The sequence below is a fragment of the Brassica napus genome, chromosome A2, assembly GCF_020379485.1.
Source record: "Brassica napus cultivar Da-Ae chromosome A2, Da-Ae, whole genome shotgun sequence".
NCBI classification, from domain to species: domain Eukaryota; kingdom Viridiplantae; phylum Streptophyta; class Magnoliopsida; order Brassicales; family Brassicaceae; genus Brassica; species Brassica napus.
The window spans coordinates 4332182-4349942 of record NC_063435.1 but is presented as its reverse complement, the minus strand read 5'-3'; the positions used below and the strand labels follow the sequence as shown (position 1 = coordinate 4349942).

Sequence of the window (17761 nt, the reverse complement as noted above, 5' to 3'; positions counted from 1 at the left end):
TAAATTTTTATTTTTTATTTTAATATTTATTTTTTATAAAATTTTAAACCCTAATTCCAAAACCTCACCCCTTAACTCTAAACACTAAGATTTGGATTAATTAACCCAAGGGGTATAAATGTATATTTACCTCTTTAATGAAACCTATTTTTGTGACTTTGAGCATTGAGTGCTATTTTGGGAACAGAAACTTGATTTGGTGCTATCCTTATCTTTTTCTCAAAATATTACGTTAACTATTTGGTATAATAATTCCAAAGTACATTTTATGCCAAAATAAAATAGTAAATCAATGTTAAAATAGTTAAAGTAACAAAAACATCTAAAACATTTAAATTACATAAGTTATTAGTGTGGTTATAAGTAATTGTCAAAATTTTATAATATCATTAAATCTATACTATATAAAAGTTGAGGCTATAAGCCATTAAGAACGTCCACATATGATTTAAAACAATCAAGTGTATTATGACAAATCATCATTCTAATTTATTATTTTCGAAAATATCAATATTTCCAAAAAAAAAACTATTTATTTCATAATAAAAAAAAATCAATATCGAATAAGGCAAACTAACCAACTATACTATATACTATATAAAAGTTGAGGCTATAAGCCATTAAGAGCGTCCACATATGATTTAAAATAACCAATTGTATTATGACAAATTATCATTCTAATTTATTATTTATGAAAATGTCAATATTTCCAAAAAAACTATTTATTTCATAATAAAAAGAAATCAATATCGAATAAGGCAAACTAACCAACTATACTATATATAAAAGTTGAGTCTATAAGCCATTAAGAGCGTCCACATATGATTTAAAACAACCAATTGTATTATGACAAATCATCATTCTAATTTATTATTTTTGAAAATATCAATATTTCCAAAAAAACTATTTATTTCATAATAAAAAGAAATCAATATCGAATAAGGCAAACTAACCAACTATATTATATAAAAGTTGAGGCTATAAGCCATTAAGAATGTCCACATATGATTTAAAACAACTAATTGTATTATGACAAATCATCATTCTAATTTATTATTTTCGAAAATGTCAATATTTCCAAAAAAAACTATTTATTTCATAATAAAAAGAAATCAATATCGAATAAGGCAAAGTTAAAAATTAAAAACATTATACATATAAACAGTTGAGGCTATACTATATAAAAGTTGAGGTTATAAGCCATTGAGAGCGTCCACACAAAATTTAAAACAACCAATTGTATTATGACAAATCATCATTCTAATTTATTATTTTTGAAAATATCAATATTTCCAAAAAAAACTGTTTAGTTCATAATAAAAACAAATCAATATCGAAAGGCAAACTCACAAAAGTAAAAACATTATACATATATTAACTTAATATATATGATAATAATTTCGAAATTTAACATAAATTAGCTAAAAATAATAATTAATTTTAAAATACAATAATTGAAACAATTCTATACTAAAATTTTGATCGATAAAATTTTGAATATAGTATTTTTGATCAAACAAAGATTTAGTATATAGTATTTTTGATCGATAAAATTTTGAATATTTATGTTCTTAATGTTGGTAGGATATATTTATTAACAATAAGTAGGTATATTAGGAAAGTTGCTAGACAGAATAATAAATGGTAAATGTCGACTAAATTTTAAAATGTTTTGCGTGAACCGTATCAACATGATACCATTTTTAAGTTTATAGATAAATTGGAAAAGGATATTTAGGTTATTACCCATTTGTTGAATTCCAAATATCAATCATTTAAATCATTCTTATAGAGCCAAAGTGAGAGAAGATGGGAAAGTAAATGAAAACTGCATAGCCACAAACTTGTATTCAGCAATCTATTGGATTATATTTAAACAGTTGACGAAGAAAAAAACACATACGGAATATAAAAATAAACACAATTTGATGAAATAATTGGAGAAACATAAGAATTATTCGGCCTGATGGTCTTTTATAGCAAGAAATTTAATTAGGCCTGCGACAGTTTCTGCGGATCTGACCATGGGATCCAGTAAGGGGCTTGATATCGCCCATCTTAATCATAGCCCTCACGAAGTCACGGTAGAAGGTGTTCAGACTGCGGCTGTACGTTCCGACCAAGGAGTCGGTGGAACCGCCGTTGAAAAGGACCTGGTCTGATGTCAGGAGTCCCTTTTTATCGAGAAGCTGATTATAGTAGCTATGGTCAAATCTTGTGGGAGAGCCGATGTCGAGAGGGGCTTTCTTGTTGTCGCCAGAGCCAGAGGTAGCAGGACAGTTCTTACGTCTAGATAAGGCGAAAGAGAGGTCGATGTTGCTTTCATTGTAGATACGGTTCCTGAAAGTGAGACAGTTGGCTTGTCCAATGGTGTGAGCACCAGAGAGTGCGACCATGTCACGTACGGACAAGCCTTGGGCTTTGAATCGGTTGATGAGGTTCTTAAGTGTACTGAATGGAGAAGGGATGACGCCTGAATTGGCAGCTGAGAAGCCTGCCTTCTTGGAGTCTCTTCTTCCAAGCTTCACGCTCCATCTAGGCCCACCCAACTACGCAATCAAATCAAGATATGTACACGTTAACATTGATGAGGATTAATGTTTTCTAAAATATTAATTGAGGTTATAGCTAAAGTTTGAAACGGATCCATATCTTTAAACCAAAATAGTAAATAGAAATTTTATTACGAGAAACAATTCTATCCGACCATGATTTACATGAGAAATTATTATGTCTTTAGTTCTAACCTACTTTGATATATAATGAATCATACGTACACGTACTACATTTTTATGGGAAAATTTTTCTATGAATTGTTTAATTTTATATTATTGTAAAACTAAGTTATCCTTGTCACATTAAAATAAATATTACTGTTTAGCTATCGAAAATGTATTCACAAAATTTTCACTGAACGATCAGTAAATACATATATATATATATATGTGTGACATAAAGTAAATGCATGCAGATGTGCTAACCAGAAGGACGGAGTCACGAGCACTGATGGCGACAATGTCTGCACATGAGACGACGCCTGGACAGAGTTTCTCAACCCTCGACTTGATTTTGTCTATCACTTCGAATCCTCTGACAGAGTTATTGTTGGGTCCTGCAGTTTTCTCCCCCCTAAAAGAGGATGTATCGTCCAACAATATGGATCCGTCACAGCCCTATAAAACCAACATTTCCCTAGCATTTTGTAAGTTGACATTATTGGAGTAATTCATAGAAAAATGGTAAAGCATAAAGCATTTTTCCTTTTTCATTATCAAAAAGAAGAGGAGACGTACATTGACGAAACAATCATGGAAGAACAAACGGAGGAGAGAAGCAGCCATGCGGCGCTCTTTGGCCACCGCCCGTTGCATCACCCGTCTCACGGCAGGGAATAGTGAAGGACAGCTCTCAGCGTAGAAGTCACTGCTCAGCTGAGCTTGAGTTTGTGTCCCCATTATCATCAGAATCATCATAAACAACACCTTTAGCATACTAATGATCTGCTTATTATGGTACTCCATTCTATTTTGCGTTCTATTTTTCTTTGTTTTAGAAGTTGTGGGTCAAGAAAGCATGCAAGAGACTGGGGTTTTATAGAGGTTACACCTAGGTGTTGTTTATCTACGGAGAAAAGTTTCTTCTCAAATACTTTCACTCTTTTCATTTTCTAATCATCAAAAATACATCTGTAATCTACTTGGTCTTTTTTAATTTCTCAAAAAAAAAAAAGATCATCTACTTGGTCCTTTACGCCACCCTCTACCAACTCCTTGTTTTCATTTCCCTTTTTCAACACATTCACCGTTATCTTTCTTTTACCAATCATATACTCTCTATTAGCTGGCTAGGTTTATTATTTGGGGGAGTAAAAACACATTATTTTAACTTGAGCATATTAAATTTATTTTAAATATTACTAGCCGCCATATCCACATCATGGTTAAATTGGGTTGTTTTTATAAACCTTTCATCGAAAATAAAATGACACATGTAATATGAGACATAGATTCAATCTAATTAATCACTACTAACAATTATGAATCGGAATCTCATTAATCTTCCCATGATATTAGAACCAGAACGGATAACCTGGTTCGAGATCCAACAACCCCAATTAAACATATTAAATTTGACGGCATTTCAAATTACAAAGTAATATTACTAATCCATGTATATTAATCAAGTTTTTTTAAACTGTATATTAATCAAGTTTATTCTTGATTTTCAATGTCACATTCCTATCACATTTTTAAAAGTGATTGTCTGGTCGGATCGATTTCAGATCAGATGAGTCATGCACAATTTTGGGTTATTGATTTCCGTTGGGTTGGCTAGTGGAATTGATGTCTTGATCTGATACGTGATGCGATGGTAACAAAAAAATTTGTAATATCTTAAAAAGAACTGATTTGGTTATTTATATTATCAAATGCATTTATTTTTCTAAGTATATATCGAAAGGAAAATTCAAGATTTAAATGTGTCTAAGCAAGAGTAGTAAACTGATCGATGATATATTAGAAAATGATTCGTAATATCGTGCGAGTAAGGTCAAAACTGCAGGCAGTCACACTTACAAAAATGTTATAAGACAATTGTATTAAACTTGTGAAGATAAAGATACAAAAATATGTTCACTTATGTGTTCAAATAAACTGAAGTTTTCTAAAATTAAATAGACATAAATGTAAACTACAAATGCATAAATGTTTTATGATCTTTCCACAATGTTGATTGATATCGGTTTGTGATTCTAGTCTATCTTAATCCATGTTGGGACCGAGATCATATAATTAACTGAGGGAAGAATATAAATTTGGATTTGTTCAAAAAAAAGAAAAAAATATATAAGTTTGGCAAAAGTAGCTGATCTTCCATGCATGCAACCACGACTTTCTCAGCCTTTCACCTTTCATTTTTTTCATGTAGATTTGTATTTTATAAAGGAAAATTCTCGAAGTTTAATTTATTGGAACATATATCCGGTTCACAACTACAATACTTCCACAAAATATTTTTATTATACTTTATACATACCAAACCTAGAAAACAAAAGATGGCCAACGCCGCCTAAAAATTAACCGTTAATAGATATATAGAATGGGAAGACTATAACTAAGCGACTATATAACTGCTCTGACTTGAAATTTAATTAGTATACTTTGTAAGTTTTATCGTTAGAGGTTGCCACACCCACCAGAGAAGAAAGAAATAGTGATTATGACATGTTGTTTGAAAAGTAACAAAAAATCATCATTGATATTACCGTGATCCAATATCAACGATCAACATAACACAACTCAAATCCAATAAAACTTCTCAAATTCAGACGACGTTGAATTTTCAAAGATAGGTGAGAAAAATATATATTGTTATAAGAAAGAGGGAAGTGATAGCGAGGGGTTAACGAACAAAGAATCATTAGGTGAAGTGATCTATCAGTAGTCTATCAGTTACTGTGCCATTCCTCAACATTTTCATCCTCTCTCAAATGCCTAATTCAAATATATAGGAAAAGCATATCTAATTTTCTCACGTGGATTGTTGAAAGTTGAACCACAAATAGTTTGTATCTTTCGCAGATGATTTTTTTTTTTTGAGTTTAAGCGAGGCCCACTTTTAGGTTTTGAGTGTTTGCTTTTATTATGTTGGCAAGTAATGGTAGATCGATTGATGTTAATTCTCAAAAAAAAAGGTGGGTTGAGTTCGTAAAAAAAATTAATTCGCCTGAAGAGTGTCCACCGATAGTTTTTCTAATAAGGCTCTTTGCCATATATTTAGCCTGAAGATATATACATATTATGGTTTTCGAAACCAATAAGTAGGATGCATATATACTCGTTCAGTAGGTATGTAATAATTAATTAGTGACATGTTTAAATCTCAACAACGTTCTAGGGAGATGACGAAAAGTTCTAGATACATGAAAAAAAAATGATCCTTGTGACGGGAATATATGTCTCCTTACTGAAGTTCTCTTAAGTGAGCGCACCACTAAAATAATTAAGGTAATCTTATATCGGCATAATAGAACAATTTAGATAAGGTGGGATGTATCTAAATAAAACACGACAAGTTATCATATCACGACTTATCAACACAAACCTTTAAAGGCTGCTCTACCTCTTCAATCATTTTAAAGACATATATAACAAATAATTCCGAATTTCCCATCATCTAGTAAAACCATCATTCAATATTGATTATCAAACAGTTCATATATATAGTTAATATAATAATTCACCGATCGAACTATATGACAATAATGCTACTTGTAACAAAAACTTCTGTATAGCAATATATAGTAAAAGGCTGCTAAAAACTTAAAAAGGTGCCAATAATGCATGAAGCTGGTTATAAATCTTATCAACCAAGAAGAAGATCATCGAGACCTCTCCTATCTTTTATTTGACCTCAGATACTGAATCAAAATATGTAGTATCACACTTTTCTTTTGCTATTTCTATTTAGATGTTGTTAATGTGCGTATGAATATCGGTTTGCATAGTGGAGTATATACTAGTATCCACACCAATAGTACACATAACTACTGATACACCATTCATTCCAACACGATCAATCCCATAATGATTTTGAAAGTTAAAATGTTTTTTTCCACTATAGATTTGTCGCAGCAATTAGTTTATAAATATATTTTTTCAAATAAAGTTTACATATTAATCTATAATTCACAATTTTCATGAAACGCACTTGAAACCTGGGAATAGTTAGGTGTATATTAAAGCTTCTATGTAATTATGTAAATCATTCGTCATCGTATTGTATGTGTTCTTGAAAATTAGGTAATTCATCTATGAACATATACCCGTCGTGAAAGATAAATCGTTACTTTCAGTAAATAACAGTTTTTGTACATGATATAATCTCAGTAATATCATGACAAAAATAGCACATCAGAATAAATAACTCCGGTGGACATATAGAATACGAAGATAAAGATTTTAAGTCTAACGATTTTGGTTATATCGTCTTGTGAACACGTTCACATCTAACAAGTATACTTATACTATACTGAATATATCATGAAATTCTTCCAATAATTACATCATCAAAAATAAATAGTGTTTTCAGTCTTTTAAATGTGTGATATACAGTTGAGAAATTGTGTGTGTTTCTGTGAAATAGGTATAAATGGATCGTTCACTTAAGTCTCTCAATCGGAAAAAAACATAAGGCTTAAGCAAATGGATATATATAATGGGCCGACGCCAGGAGCCCAATATACCCTAACATTGAGAAGAGGCTATTTAAATACAATTAGGGTTTAACTTGTCTTCTTCTATCACAGCTTAACCAGTCGGTCGGAGCTAAAACGAGATAAGTCGTCGTCTGGATCATCGGAGCTACGCTTTCAAACTCCAACCATGGTTCCTCATCCTCTCTCTCTCACACACTTAATCTCTATTGTCATCATAATTATTGTTTACACCTAGGTGATTTCGCAATTCGAGTCTGGTAGGTTTGTGTTAGTGAGTTAGATATGATTATCATTTCGAGTCCTTAGATCTCAACTGCATCGCTCTAACATCTATGTTATGTTCGGTTCTTAAACAGGCGAGAGGTTTAAAGAAGCATTTGAAGAGGCTCAATGCCCCTACCATTTGGGGTCTTGACAAACTTGGCGGTGCTTTTGTATGTCTTCTTGTCTCACTCTACACACATGCTTTCCCTTTGTTTATAGTCTGAATGACAATGCTTGCTCGTATTGGTTCCAAACAGGCCCCCAAGCCATCTTCCGGACCACATAAGTCGAGGGAGTGTCTTCCCCTCGTTCTTATCATCAGGAACAAGTTGAAGTACGCTCTCACTTACCGTGAAGTGATCGCCATCTTGATGCAAAGGCATATCCAGGTCGATGGGAAAGTCAGGACCGACAAGACCTACCCTGCTGGTTTCATGGACGTTGTCTCCATCCCTAAGACCAACGAGTGCTTCCGTCTTCTCTATGATACCAAGGGTCGTTTCCGTCTTCACTCCATCAAGGATGAGGAAGCCAAGGTTCGGTGTTTGATCTCCTCTTTGTCATTATTTGATGTGTGTACCAATACGATTTGTTTATGCTCTTTCTACAGTTTAAGCTTTGCAAGGTTAGGACTATCTCCTTCGGACAGAAGGGAATCCCTTACCTGAACACATACGATGGTCGCACCATTCGTTACCCTGACCCGCTCATCAAGCCTAACGACACCATCAAGCTCGATCTTGAGGAGAACAAGGTTGTCGAGTTCATCAAGTTCGATGTCGGCAATGTTGTGATGGTGACTGGAGGAAGAAACAGAGGGCGTGTGGGTGTGATTAAGAACCGTGAGAAGCATAAGGGAAGCTTTGAGACGATCCACATCCAGGACGCGACAGGGCATGAGTTTGCGACAAGGTTGGGGAATGTCTTCACTCTAGGGAAAGGGACAAAGCCGTGGGTGTCTCTTCCTAAGGGTAAGGGTATTAAGCTTACCATCATTGAGGAAGCCAGGAAGAGGCTTGCTGCACAATAAGCTGCTTGATTTTGTGATTTCCAGCTACTTATTATGCCTTTATAGACCTAATTGTTTCTTAGACTTCGTTTACATTTTTTTTGTTCACTCCCGGTTTTGATACATGTGTTATTTTATCTATTTCAAGAGTTAAACAATGAAATTTGCGGATTCTATATGAGCCACTTCTTGTCCTGAAATAACTAAATCTAAAGACCTTATTGCTTAGACCTTATCTAATTGAGTCTCTCACATCACTTGTCAAAGTGTCTCAAATATATAATTTGTGAGAAAATTATGTTGAAAGCGATCAAAACCTTAGATACATGTCATTCTTCTTATTACAGAACAAAACAAAACCTCTAATTTAGTACAATATAACATCATAACTGGCCAACAAGCTGCTTACTTTTGCTCTTTGTTATGCCTTTTTCAGACATCTTTTGTTTCTTAGACTATGTTTACATTGTTTGGTTCACTCTCTGTTTTGAAACTTGTGTTACTTTTATCTATTTAAGAGCTAAAAATGAAACTTGCGGATCCTAAATGAGTACTAAACTTGTCTACCTAAAAGATTCGAATACGTAATTACTTAGACCTAATCTAGATGAGTCTCTCACATCACATGTCAAAGTCCTATCAAATACTATAATTTGTGAGAAATTTGTGATAAAACCGGTCAATCCTAAGATACATGTCATTCTTGTTTTTCTTTTTACAATAACAAAACCTCTGATTAAGTACAATACAACATCATTACACACAACACAATAGAACTGAGCTAATCGTCTAAAAACAATACATTATACAAATCCACCATGCAAGGCTTCGCAATTGGTCATTAGCAGATGGTTCGTTTACAAACATTTCACAAGTTTATTTTCTTGCAGTCGTTGAGCCTTTAAACAGCTCGTTGATATGCGCCTCAATGTCCTCAACTCCATACTTGATATACTTGTCTGCGTTTTTCCCTTTCCCTAAATCTCCAAGGTTCTGAAACCTCCCTATGAAGTTCCCGTACGCCGGCAACAGCAGCCTAGCCAGCGAGATTCTCAGCTCCTCCCTGAGCTGCTCGTCAAACACAACCCAAGTCGAATGCACTTTACACGTCTCATCAAACTGAACATTGAACTGCTTCAGCTTCTCCTTCATGGTTTTCCCTAACCCGTTCATCCCCGCCGCCGTGTTGTCCACCTTCAGCAGCCCCAGCATCTTATTCCACGCGCTTCTCTGATAGCTAGAATGATACTGTCTCACTTTAGCATTGTGTTTCCGGATCCAGTCCTCTCCCAAGAGCAACCCAAGGTCACCGTCCTTCACCTTCTGAACAATGTACCTCCCGTTGTTCATCAGAAACAAATAGCACAAAGCTGGATCTTTGTACACTTTCGATTTCACCTCCAGGTTACTCTCTAAAAGCTCCATGATCCAAGACATCTGCACAGTCAACAGAGTCGAATCTTTCGACGGCACACCATTGCTCTCCTCAAACACTTGCTCCAGCGTCTGCCGTGACCTACACGCAGCGCGGAGATAGTTCATCACATAACGAGTTATCGGATGCAAACCACCCCCCGGAACAGCAGCTTTAGCCGGATCACGCCTGATCAAATTCTCAAGCTCCATAAAAATCCCTCTAACCGCCTCCCCCAAACGCTTCCAAATAGCCACAGCTTCGTTCTTAAGAACCAAACAGAACTGATCCGAGAACACAGACTCAAACTCACCCATCAAATCCCTCATCGTCTCAAACACGTCAAGCACCTTAAACAGCCTCTCAGGCGACCGGGAGCCTATAGCAATGGCGTCCGCGAAGTTCAGAATCTGAACCGCGGAGCCGCGGCACACCTCCATGAAGGAAAGATCAGCAGCTGAGGAGAAGCCGAAGAAGACACGGTCGCATAAACGCCGCTCGCTAGGGAAGAGGATGCGGAGAGCGACGTTAGCGGATTTAATCCAACGCTCGATCTCATCCTCGAGATCCTGCCACGTCATCTTATGAACCTCTTCGATGCTAAGCTTCTTTAACCCTAACCTCGACAAGCTCTCTTCCAGAAACTCTCTCCTGCACGTGCTGTACACGTGCGAGCACGACTTACCAAACCCGGCGGCGAGCATACGCTTCGCCATCTCGTGGAGGTCGTTGATCGTCGCGGAGGGGAGGGCGTCGATGATGAGGTCGTAGTCAGTAAGCGGCTTCGCCACCGGGATCTGGTCACCGTTGTAGTCATCGTCGCCCTCCACCTCCTCCTCCTCCTCGTCGGAGTCCAAGCGGTGATTACTCACCGCGAAGGACTCCGCGCCGCGCTCCATGAGCGACCTGAACTCTTCCTCTACACGGAACATTGCTTGCTGTAGCAACTCGTCGGCGCGTGCGAGACACGCGCCGACGGGCTTCTCGTTGGCCAAGTGGCTCCACTCTCTAGTGATGTTCACTAGCTCGTCGATGGCGTCGAGGAAGGAAGCTGAGTCGGCGGGATCGGACCAGATTGGCTGATCGGCGGCGACGAAGCGGGAGATCTGAGAGTCTAGGGAGTTGAGAGCTCGTTCGAGTGCGGAGACGGTGGATCCGTCTTCTCCGGGCTGTCCCTCGGAGAGCTTCTCGCGGGAGAATCTACCGTCGAAGGTTGAGAAGATCTGTAAGATGTCATCGGCCATGGATTCGTTGTGGCCGAGGGTCTTGGCTATGTGACGCGCGACGGCGAGTAGCTTTTCTTCACCGTTCTCTGCCATGAGGGGTTATGATTTTGAGTAGAGAGAGGTTTTTGTTGTGTTATATAAAAAAAAAGAAGGTCAGAGGGAGATCGAATGGGGAAAGTAAGTAAGAAAAGGAATCGAAGACGAAGAAAGTTCCAAGCAAAAGGAAGATGACTGGATGGAGATTGGAGAAAGATATGGAAATGACGAAAGCACCCCCTTGTTTAAGAGAGGACGCTATCTTTGACTTGGCCGCGTTGTCTGAAAAAAGAAAAGCTACGGTCGTGTCTTTTTGTGGACTCTTCGCTTTTCGCGTTTTTTTTTTCTTTTTTGAACATCTTCGCTTTTCGCTAATGTTGACGTCTCCGCTACTGTTGCAGTCATTGGTAGCTCGAAGCTTCTATTCTTTCAAAACAGGACATGGTTTAAGATTGTTGGTTCAATTTCTCACGGAGATGCTTATGAATTATGGAGAACCAATTTACAGTAACTATGAAAAGGCAAAAAAACAAGAAACTACACTGTTTTGACATTCGTTATTAGTTTATCACGTATTGTGATTTTGTGACATACATGGAATCGGCATGGTTAATTGGTTATGCCCAAATGAACATGTAGGTTTGACAACGACGTCTTTGAGCAAGTCACTATGGCTTTTACACAAGATTAAGGAAAAGAAAAAGATTGGGCTTTAGGTTATTAAAGCTCAAACCTCTAAAATAGTTACCTATATAAGAGGATTTTTATTATTTAAGGTTAGGTCCTAACTATATGAAACCCATCACCCATGGACCACATTTTTATTATTTATTTTGTCAACTTGTCTACTTTTGAAAGCTCATTAAGAATGGAATTTACTCTAACCGATAAGGAAAGGCTTAGGCCTTTATTTCTCTAATTCTAATGTGCTGTACTATAGTAAGGTGCGTGGTTCACAACAAAACTCTTATGGTGCTCATGAAGACTGCACACGCCTTTCTCCATCCAACCTCTCCACCTCAGATCAGTTGTTATCCTGCAATGATACAAATTTGCACAGAGCACAACCAAAAACTTCAGATCATGTTGGTACATCCGCAGAAAGCTGTGATATGCAATTGTTATTACTAAAATACCTTGATCCGCTCATACTCTCTGATGGCACATTTTTGCGTCCTCAGTGACTTTGATGGTTTCTTTTAACTCTTCTATTTTCAGGATCCCTGATTTGTTACCACCAAATACCTTTGAATCTAGCTTCTTGGCTCTTCCCTGCAGCGAAAAAACCTCTTATAGAAACGTCTGCACTATCTGTAAATCACTTGACCTATCTGCAAATGCACCTTAGACAGCCATCATCATGCCAAAGTACTCATGTCGTGTGTCTTAATGAACAATTAAGATAGATTAAAGAACAGCTCTTAGCGAAGCTAGTAACTAGTCAAGATAGTCCACTTGTTAAAATACACCCCAGTAGCTAAAGTGCGCAGGTTGGTGTCTATGGGACAGAAGACTAACGTGCACACCGCAGCGGATCAGGGATGGCACGTGAAGTGGCTTAAAGTCTCGTCATTTGACGTAACATGTGGTGTAAAGAATCTGTCTTGTCTGAAAACCCTCAAACAACAGATGTCCCATGCTTTCCTGACACTTAGAGAATGGTTCCTGGCTATTTCATTTCAGAAACACACATTCACGAGAAAGGAAAACAAAATAAGAAAGAAATAAAGAGAGATTGATGTTTCAGTACATTTTTATAAATGTTTTACGATTCATTTTTTAAAACAGATTGTATAACATGACCTAATCAGATAATCAACCGTTCTAATTACTCAATTATGACATGACCAAGGAGACACTAATTTTTTATAATCAAACTTGCCGTTCAAGAAAAAATCACCACCCTTTTGATTCCGCACTTGTTGCTGCACCACCAACACCGAACCTTCTGATGCAAATATACTCCCAGCCACAGTTTCTCCAATGACTCCAAGCTGGTGGTCCTCGCTCCACGCATCAAGCCCTTCTAGAATCTTTGTGTTGATCCCTTCTCCCCTCCCTGTTATCCATAGATCATAGTCATTGACATTCATCGCTTGGATCGCAGCTAGCGTCTCCGCACCATTCTTGACCACAACCTCCTTATAACTAACCCTATCATTGCTTTCGTTTTTAACCCAAAACCATGTAACCACTCCATCGTCTAGCTTCTTCTCCCTCGCGTCTTCTCCTTCGTGGTTGAACGACAAGAACCTAACTATTGTCAACGTTATGTCCGGATTTGCTGTCATCCTGTCTGCCAGATGCAAAGCTTCTCTGTTATCAGCTCCTCCTAAGAACAAAACCACGAAACGGTATGTTTCTTGCCTCACACGGCTCGGTTGAATTGAATGCTGCTGGTCAACCGAGGACCGAACCTTGGCCTTTCTAAGCCGCCCTTTACCATAATAGATACATACAGAGCAAGGTGTGTACGCCAAGACATCAGCGTTCACGGACAGCATGCCGGGGTCAAGTAGCTCGGTAGGTGCATTGTCCTCAAGACGCTCTCGTTGATAAGGTAAGAGAATGAAAGCGGTTTTCTTGGCCAAGGCCAGCTCGCAAATATCTTGGTACATTAGACGCTTTGGAGCATGAGCAGTGTAGGCACGCAGCGTCACACACTCCTCTCTCTTCTTTTGGTACAGCTTAAAGGCGCTTTGCATTTGGTCTACTCGCCCTTTTTCTTCCTCCCCCTCTTTTCCTTCCTCCTCTTTTTGTAGCTTGTGGTCTACAAAAACTGGTGAAGCTCGCCCCATCAACTCCATTAGCTGGATTGCGTATATAGCAAATGGACTACTTGTAGTGGGATAGGCAAAGTCAAGGAACGTGATCAAGCCAGACAAGGCTTCTTGGTTGGAGACGGCAAGAACAAGACCCATCTCGGTGGATGGTGGAGTGTGCTGGATGGTCCGGTGCTTGCTGATCCTGTAAGGACGATTTGGATCATAGAGGAAGCTGATGATCGGTGTTGATACTCCTGTTATGACAACCGTATGCAAAACCAAGAGAGTAAAACCGGGTAGACTGACAACATGTTTCCTGAAGCAAAGCAAGTAGAGCATGATATCGAGTTGGCCTCTCAAGTTCATTATGAGGCCAAGAGTGAGACTGTCTCTAGTAGGGACTTTAAAGAAAGCAGCAGCCGCAGCCACAGAGATAAACTTGGTGATGAAGCTAACGGTGGTCATGTATACAAGAGGAGCTAGCTGGTTGTCCCAAGCGTCAGCGCTAAGGAAGTGAACATCTGTGTAGAGTCCCACCAAACCAAACGAGAAAGGCATTAAAAATTCATGTATAAAAGTCTCGCTCCGAATAGCCAACGTGGAACCCAACGGTGGACCGTGAGGGATTATTAACCCTAACCAAATAGGTCCGGTGCCTATCAATAAACCAAGCATGTCCGTTAAGAAACAAGCAACAAGAACACCCATGAGAATCATGACAATGTAGTTTTGGTCCACGAGTTTTCCCTGAGGTGTTTGGTCGACCACCCACTCAAATGCTCGTTTCACGACCAAAATCATAAAAGCGCTGAATATAACAACTGATACAATGTAGAAGACTGCTGCTTTGGCTCCTGCTACGTTTGCTTGAACGACAGCCTCGAAAAAGACAAGCACGAGGATCGCTCCCATATCCCCAAGGAGAGCCACCGACATGGCGAACTTCCCCACCTCAGAGTTGAGAAGGTTCATGTCTCTTAAGATGGTGTAGATGACAGGGAAAGAACTAAAAGCCAAGGCAAACGCAATTCCTCCAACGGAAGAAGGCTTCCCCATGGTTTTATCCATTTGGTGACGCATGGCCATCCCCGTGGCCCCAACGCAGACCATTGGGACGAGAACGCTGATGGCAGCAATGTACTTGTGCTTTTTTGGAGACTTTGCAATGGCTGCAACGTCGGTTTTGGCCGCAGTGAGAAAGAAGAAGTAGAAGAATCCCATTAGTCCCAAGTTTGTGAATATGTAGTTTGAAATAGGTGGGAACACGTAGTAACTAAAATTACGGCTTCCTCCAAGCATGGACGGTCCTATCATCATACCACCCTTCAAAACACACACAAACCATTCTCTTATTATATTAAATAAACATTTTATTAAGAAATATAAGGACATCCGCATTGAAAATCTTTTAAAGAGAGTATTTATCAAAAATAAAAATATTTGAGTAAATTAGGTTTTAAAATTTTTGAGAGAACCATTCTAAAGTTTTTAAGTAAGAAAATTTTACATGAGTTTTTCAAATTTTGAAAAACATTTTTTTATTGAAAAATTATTATTATTGATGAATTTTTTTTCTTTGAGAGATTCTTGATCTAAGATATGAGTGACGAACAATGATTTCACAGACGATACGAGGTTGACGTAAAGGTCGGAGGATGAAGCAAGTGGCTTTGATGAAGAAAATAACAATAACTGCCTCGAGCAAGAATGTTGAAAATGCATAGTTCATCGCATTTTCGCCTCTGAACAATCCAAATGGTTGTTTACTGTGAACATGTCGGCAAACCACCGGAAGCTTGGCGGAGAAAGCTTTAGTAATAATAAGATCACCGGGGGAGGACGGGTTGTCCGGCCAGAACCCAAGATGGATTGGCAGGACGGTCTGGCCATTGCTGGGAAAATACCTAACCATGCAAACTATTTTTCAGACCACGGTTTGTTTCACGATGGGAGAATGCCTAACCATGCAAACTATTCTTTCAGACCACGTTTGGTTTCACCCAAAGCGTAATGATACTGATCATCAGTGGAGAGAAAGAATACTATAGATCCAAAACTGGTGTTCTTTTTTTTTAAACAGATGTGGATGTGCGTTATTTTGGGAACACTTCTAGTTAGTTTTTGATTAGTCTTCATGTTTTTTTCTTTCTCAATATGATTTTTCACTTGTTAAAGCATATTTTTAGCAGAATTAAATAGAAAATGCACCTTTTGGAATTGTTTTTCACACATATTTTTAAGAACCACTTAATATTTTCTGTTAACAGTATAGTTTGAATACACTAGTCTGTATATATTTATTTATTTTCTAAAATATATATGAAATGCAGGGAAGTAATCAGAAAATAAACTGTGATGTGGGAAGAGAATATGTATACCACCGATTTTTTTTTTTGAAATACAATATACCACCGAATTATCCTATATTTGTTACTCTTTTTACAAATTGCAGTGTTCAGAATCACATGTAATGTTAAATATGTTGGAGAGTTATAATGTCACCTCACTCTATAAATGTGATGGGTGAATTTTAGATGCAAATAAAATTAAGGGCCCGGAACATGAGGTACGGGCCGTGGTAGCTGGCTAACACAAACTCCCATGCGTCTATTTCCTCATTCTTTTTTTCCTGAGATTTTTATTTTCATCATACATTCCCCACATAATACTTGTTGTTTTAAACATTATAATCATGCATGTATCTTTCCACATTAACACACTTGACAGTAAAGAACCAACAGTAATACAATTTTCAATATCCTCTTTTCAATTCTCATTTCATTGAACGTAATTCAGCTAAAAAACATAAAACAATATAGGTGAAAACAGTATTAACACACTTGACAACCAACAGTAATACAATTTTCAACTCATTTCACTGACCGTAATTATTTAACAGTAATATAGGCGAAAACAGTATTATTTAAATTAGTAGAAAGTATGAAACGGGTCGTATAATAAAATGGAGAGATAATTATTTTTCCTTCTGGACATATCAATATTACTTGTACGTAAGGTGTAAATTATAAGTTTATAACAGTACTCAATTGTCATAAAAATAAATATTCTGAAATGAAAGAGAATTAGGTGGAACCTTACGTCCAATATTGAATGCATCACTCACTTTAATCTTTAGCATTTTACTATGGGTTTTGCATTTACTTTAGTCTCATGTCTAACCGTAGGAGACTCGTGCCCATGCTGAGTAAAGTTTGCGCCATGGAGAAATTAAAATTTTTACTACCCAAAACCCGGTAATATAATACTAGTCGGTTACACTGCATTTATATATCTAGGCATATTTCATTTATAAATAACATTTCATAAATATAGTCCGACAAAGTGTAGTGAGGTCCAACACTAATCTATAAATCAACATTTATTATATCTAGTTTCAAAAAAAAACATTTATTATATGTAATTTTAACAAAATGGAGACAAATCTTATACTATAATATATATATATATATATAGGTTAACCAGTGCCCAGTGGTACGCTCTCCACCATTCGTAATTCGTCCTATAAATAATGCATATATCAATTATATATTCTCTTATAGCTTCCTATTTTTTACTAGTAAAACAAACAAAAAAGCATTTATGTGGGTATGGGAATGCATTCAAAGTGCTGATATTATATAATTGTTGTTGTATTACTGGGGACCTTCAGACTATAAATACAGCAATGTGATACAAGCTCCTCTCTCAAATTACTTATCTATGAATATGTGTATGTACATATAACATCAAAACACATGTAGAGGAAGATACATATGCATATAAATCTCAGCTGGAATAGTAGAGAAGTAGCTCTAAAGCTCAGGAGGG

The 17761-nt window shown here is 37.2% G+C and overlaps 4 protein-coding genes across 4 annotated transcripts; 1 reads left to right on the top strand and 3 right to left on the bottom strand.

The window, feature by feature from the left end:
• Positions 1-1818: 1818 nt before the first annotated feature.
• On the bottom strand, positions 1819-3584 carry LOC106417473 (peroxidase 67-like). The gene is made up of 3 exons (XM_013858275.3): positions 3294-3584; positions 2982-3173; positions 1819-2549 (listed from the first exon to the last, which is right to left on the bottom strand). The coding sequence occupies exons 1-3, from the start codon at positions 3519-3521 to the stop codon at positions 1989-1991; spliced, it is 981 nt and encodes a 326-aa protein (XP_013713729.2). The 5' UTR covers positions 3522-3584; the 3' UTR covers positions 1819-1988.
• A 3660-nt stretch (positions 3585-7244) lies between these two features.
• On the top strand, positions 7245-8663 carry LOC106387488 (40S ribosomal protein S4-1-like). The gene is made up of 4 exons (XM_013827354.3): positions 7245-7388; positions 7576-7653; positions 7741-8019; positions 8094-8663. Exons 1-4 carry the CDS (start codon positions 7386-7388, stop codon positions 8511-8513), a joined length of 780 nt encoding a protein of 259 aa, XP_013682808.2. The 5' UTR covers positions 7245-7385; the 3' UTR covers positions 8514-8663.
• Positions 8664-9173: 510 nt separating this feature from the next.
• LOC106387478 (exocyst complex component EXO70B1-like) lies at positions 9174-11423 on the bottom strand. Its single transcript, XM_013827344.3, has one exon. It carries the CDS (start codon positions 11223-11225, stop codon positions 9369-9371), a length of 1857 nt encoding a protein of 618 aa, XP_013682798.2. The 5' UTR covers positions 11226-11423; the 3' UTR covers positions 9174-9368.
• Positions 11424-13000: 1577 nt separating this feature from the next.
• Positions 13001-16891, bottom strand: LOC106417717 (cation/H(+) antiporter 24-like). The gene is made up of 2 exons (XM_013858493.3): positions 15546-16891; positions 13001-15256 (listed from the first exon to the last, which is right to left on the bottom strand). Exons 1-2 carry the CDS (start codon positions 15843-15845, stop codon positions 13001-13003), a joined length of 2556 nt encoding a protein of 851 aa, XP_013713947.2. The 5' UTR covers positions 15846-16891.
• Between the last annotated feature and the right edge of the window lie 870 nt (positions 16892-17761).

Excerpts from the sequence above, each read along its gene's own strand:
- LOC106417473 (XM_013858275.3), bottom strand. The coding sequence starts at position 3,521 with ATGGAGTACCATAATAAGCAGATCATTAGTATGCTAAAGGTGTTGTTT. Across the intron at positions 3,174-3,293 it reads TCCATGATTGTTTCGTCAAT|GGCTGTGACGGATCCATATT; the intron begins GTACGTCTCCTC and ends TTGGTTTTATAG. Across the intron at positions 2,550-2,981 it reads CTCGTGACTCCGTCCTTCTG|TTGGGTGGGCCTAGATGGAG; the intron begins GTTAGCACATCT and ends TTGATTGCGTAG.
- LOC106417717 (XM_013858493.3), bottom strand. The coding sequence starts at position 15,845 with ATGGTTAGGTATTTTCCCAGCAATGGCCAGACCGTCCTGCCAATCCAT. Across the intron at positions 15,257-15,545 it reads GTATCGTCTGTGAAATCATT|GGTGGTATGATGATAGGACC; the intron begins GTTCGTCACTCA and ends TGTGTTTTGAAG.
- LOC106387478 (XM_013827344.3), bottom strand. The coding sequence starts at position 11,225 with ATGGCAGAGAACGGTGAAGAAAAGCTACTCGCCGTCGCGCGTCACATA.
- LOC106387488 (XM_013827354.3), top strand. Across the intron at positions 7,654-7,740 it reads ACAAACTTGGCGGTGCTTTT|GCCCCCAAGCCATCTTCCGG; the intron begins GTATGTCTTCTT and ends GGTTCCAAACAG. Across the intron at positions 8,020-8,093 it reads TCAAGGATGAGGAAGCCAAG|TTTAAGCTTTGCAAGGTTAG; the intron begins GTTCGGTGTTTG and ends CTCTTTCTACAG.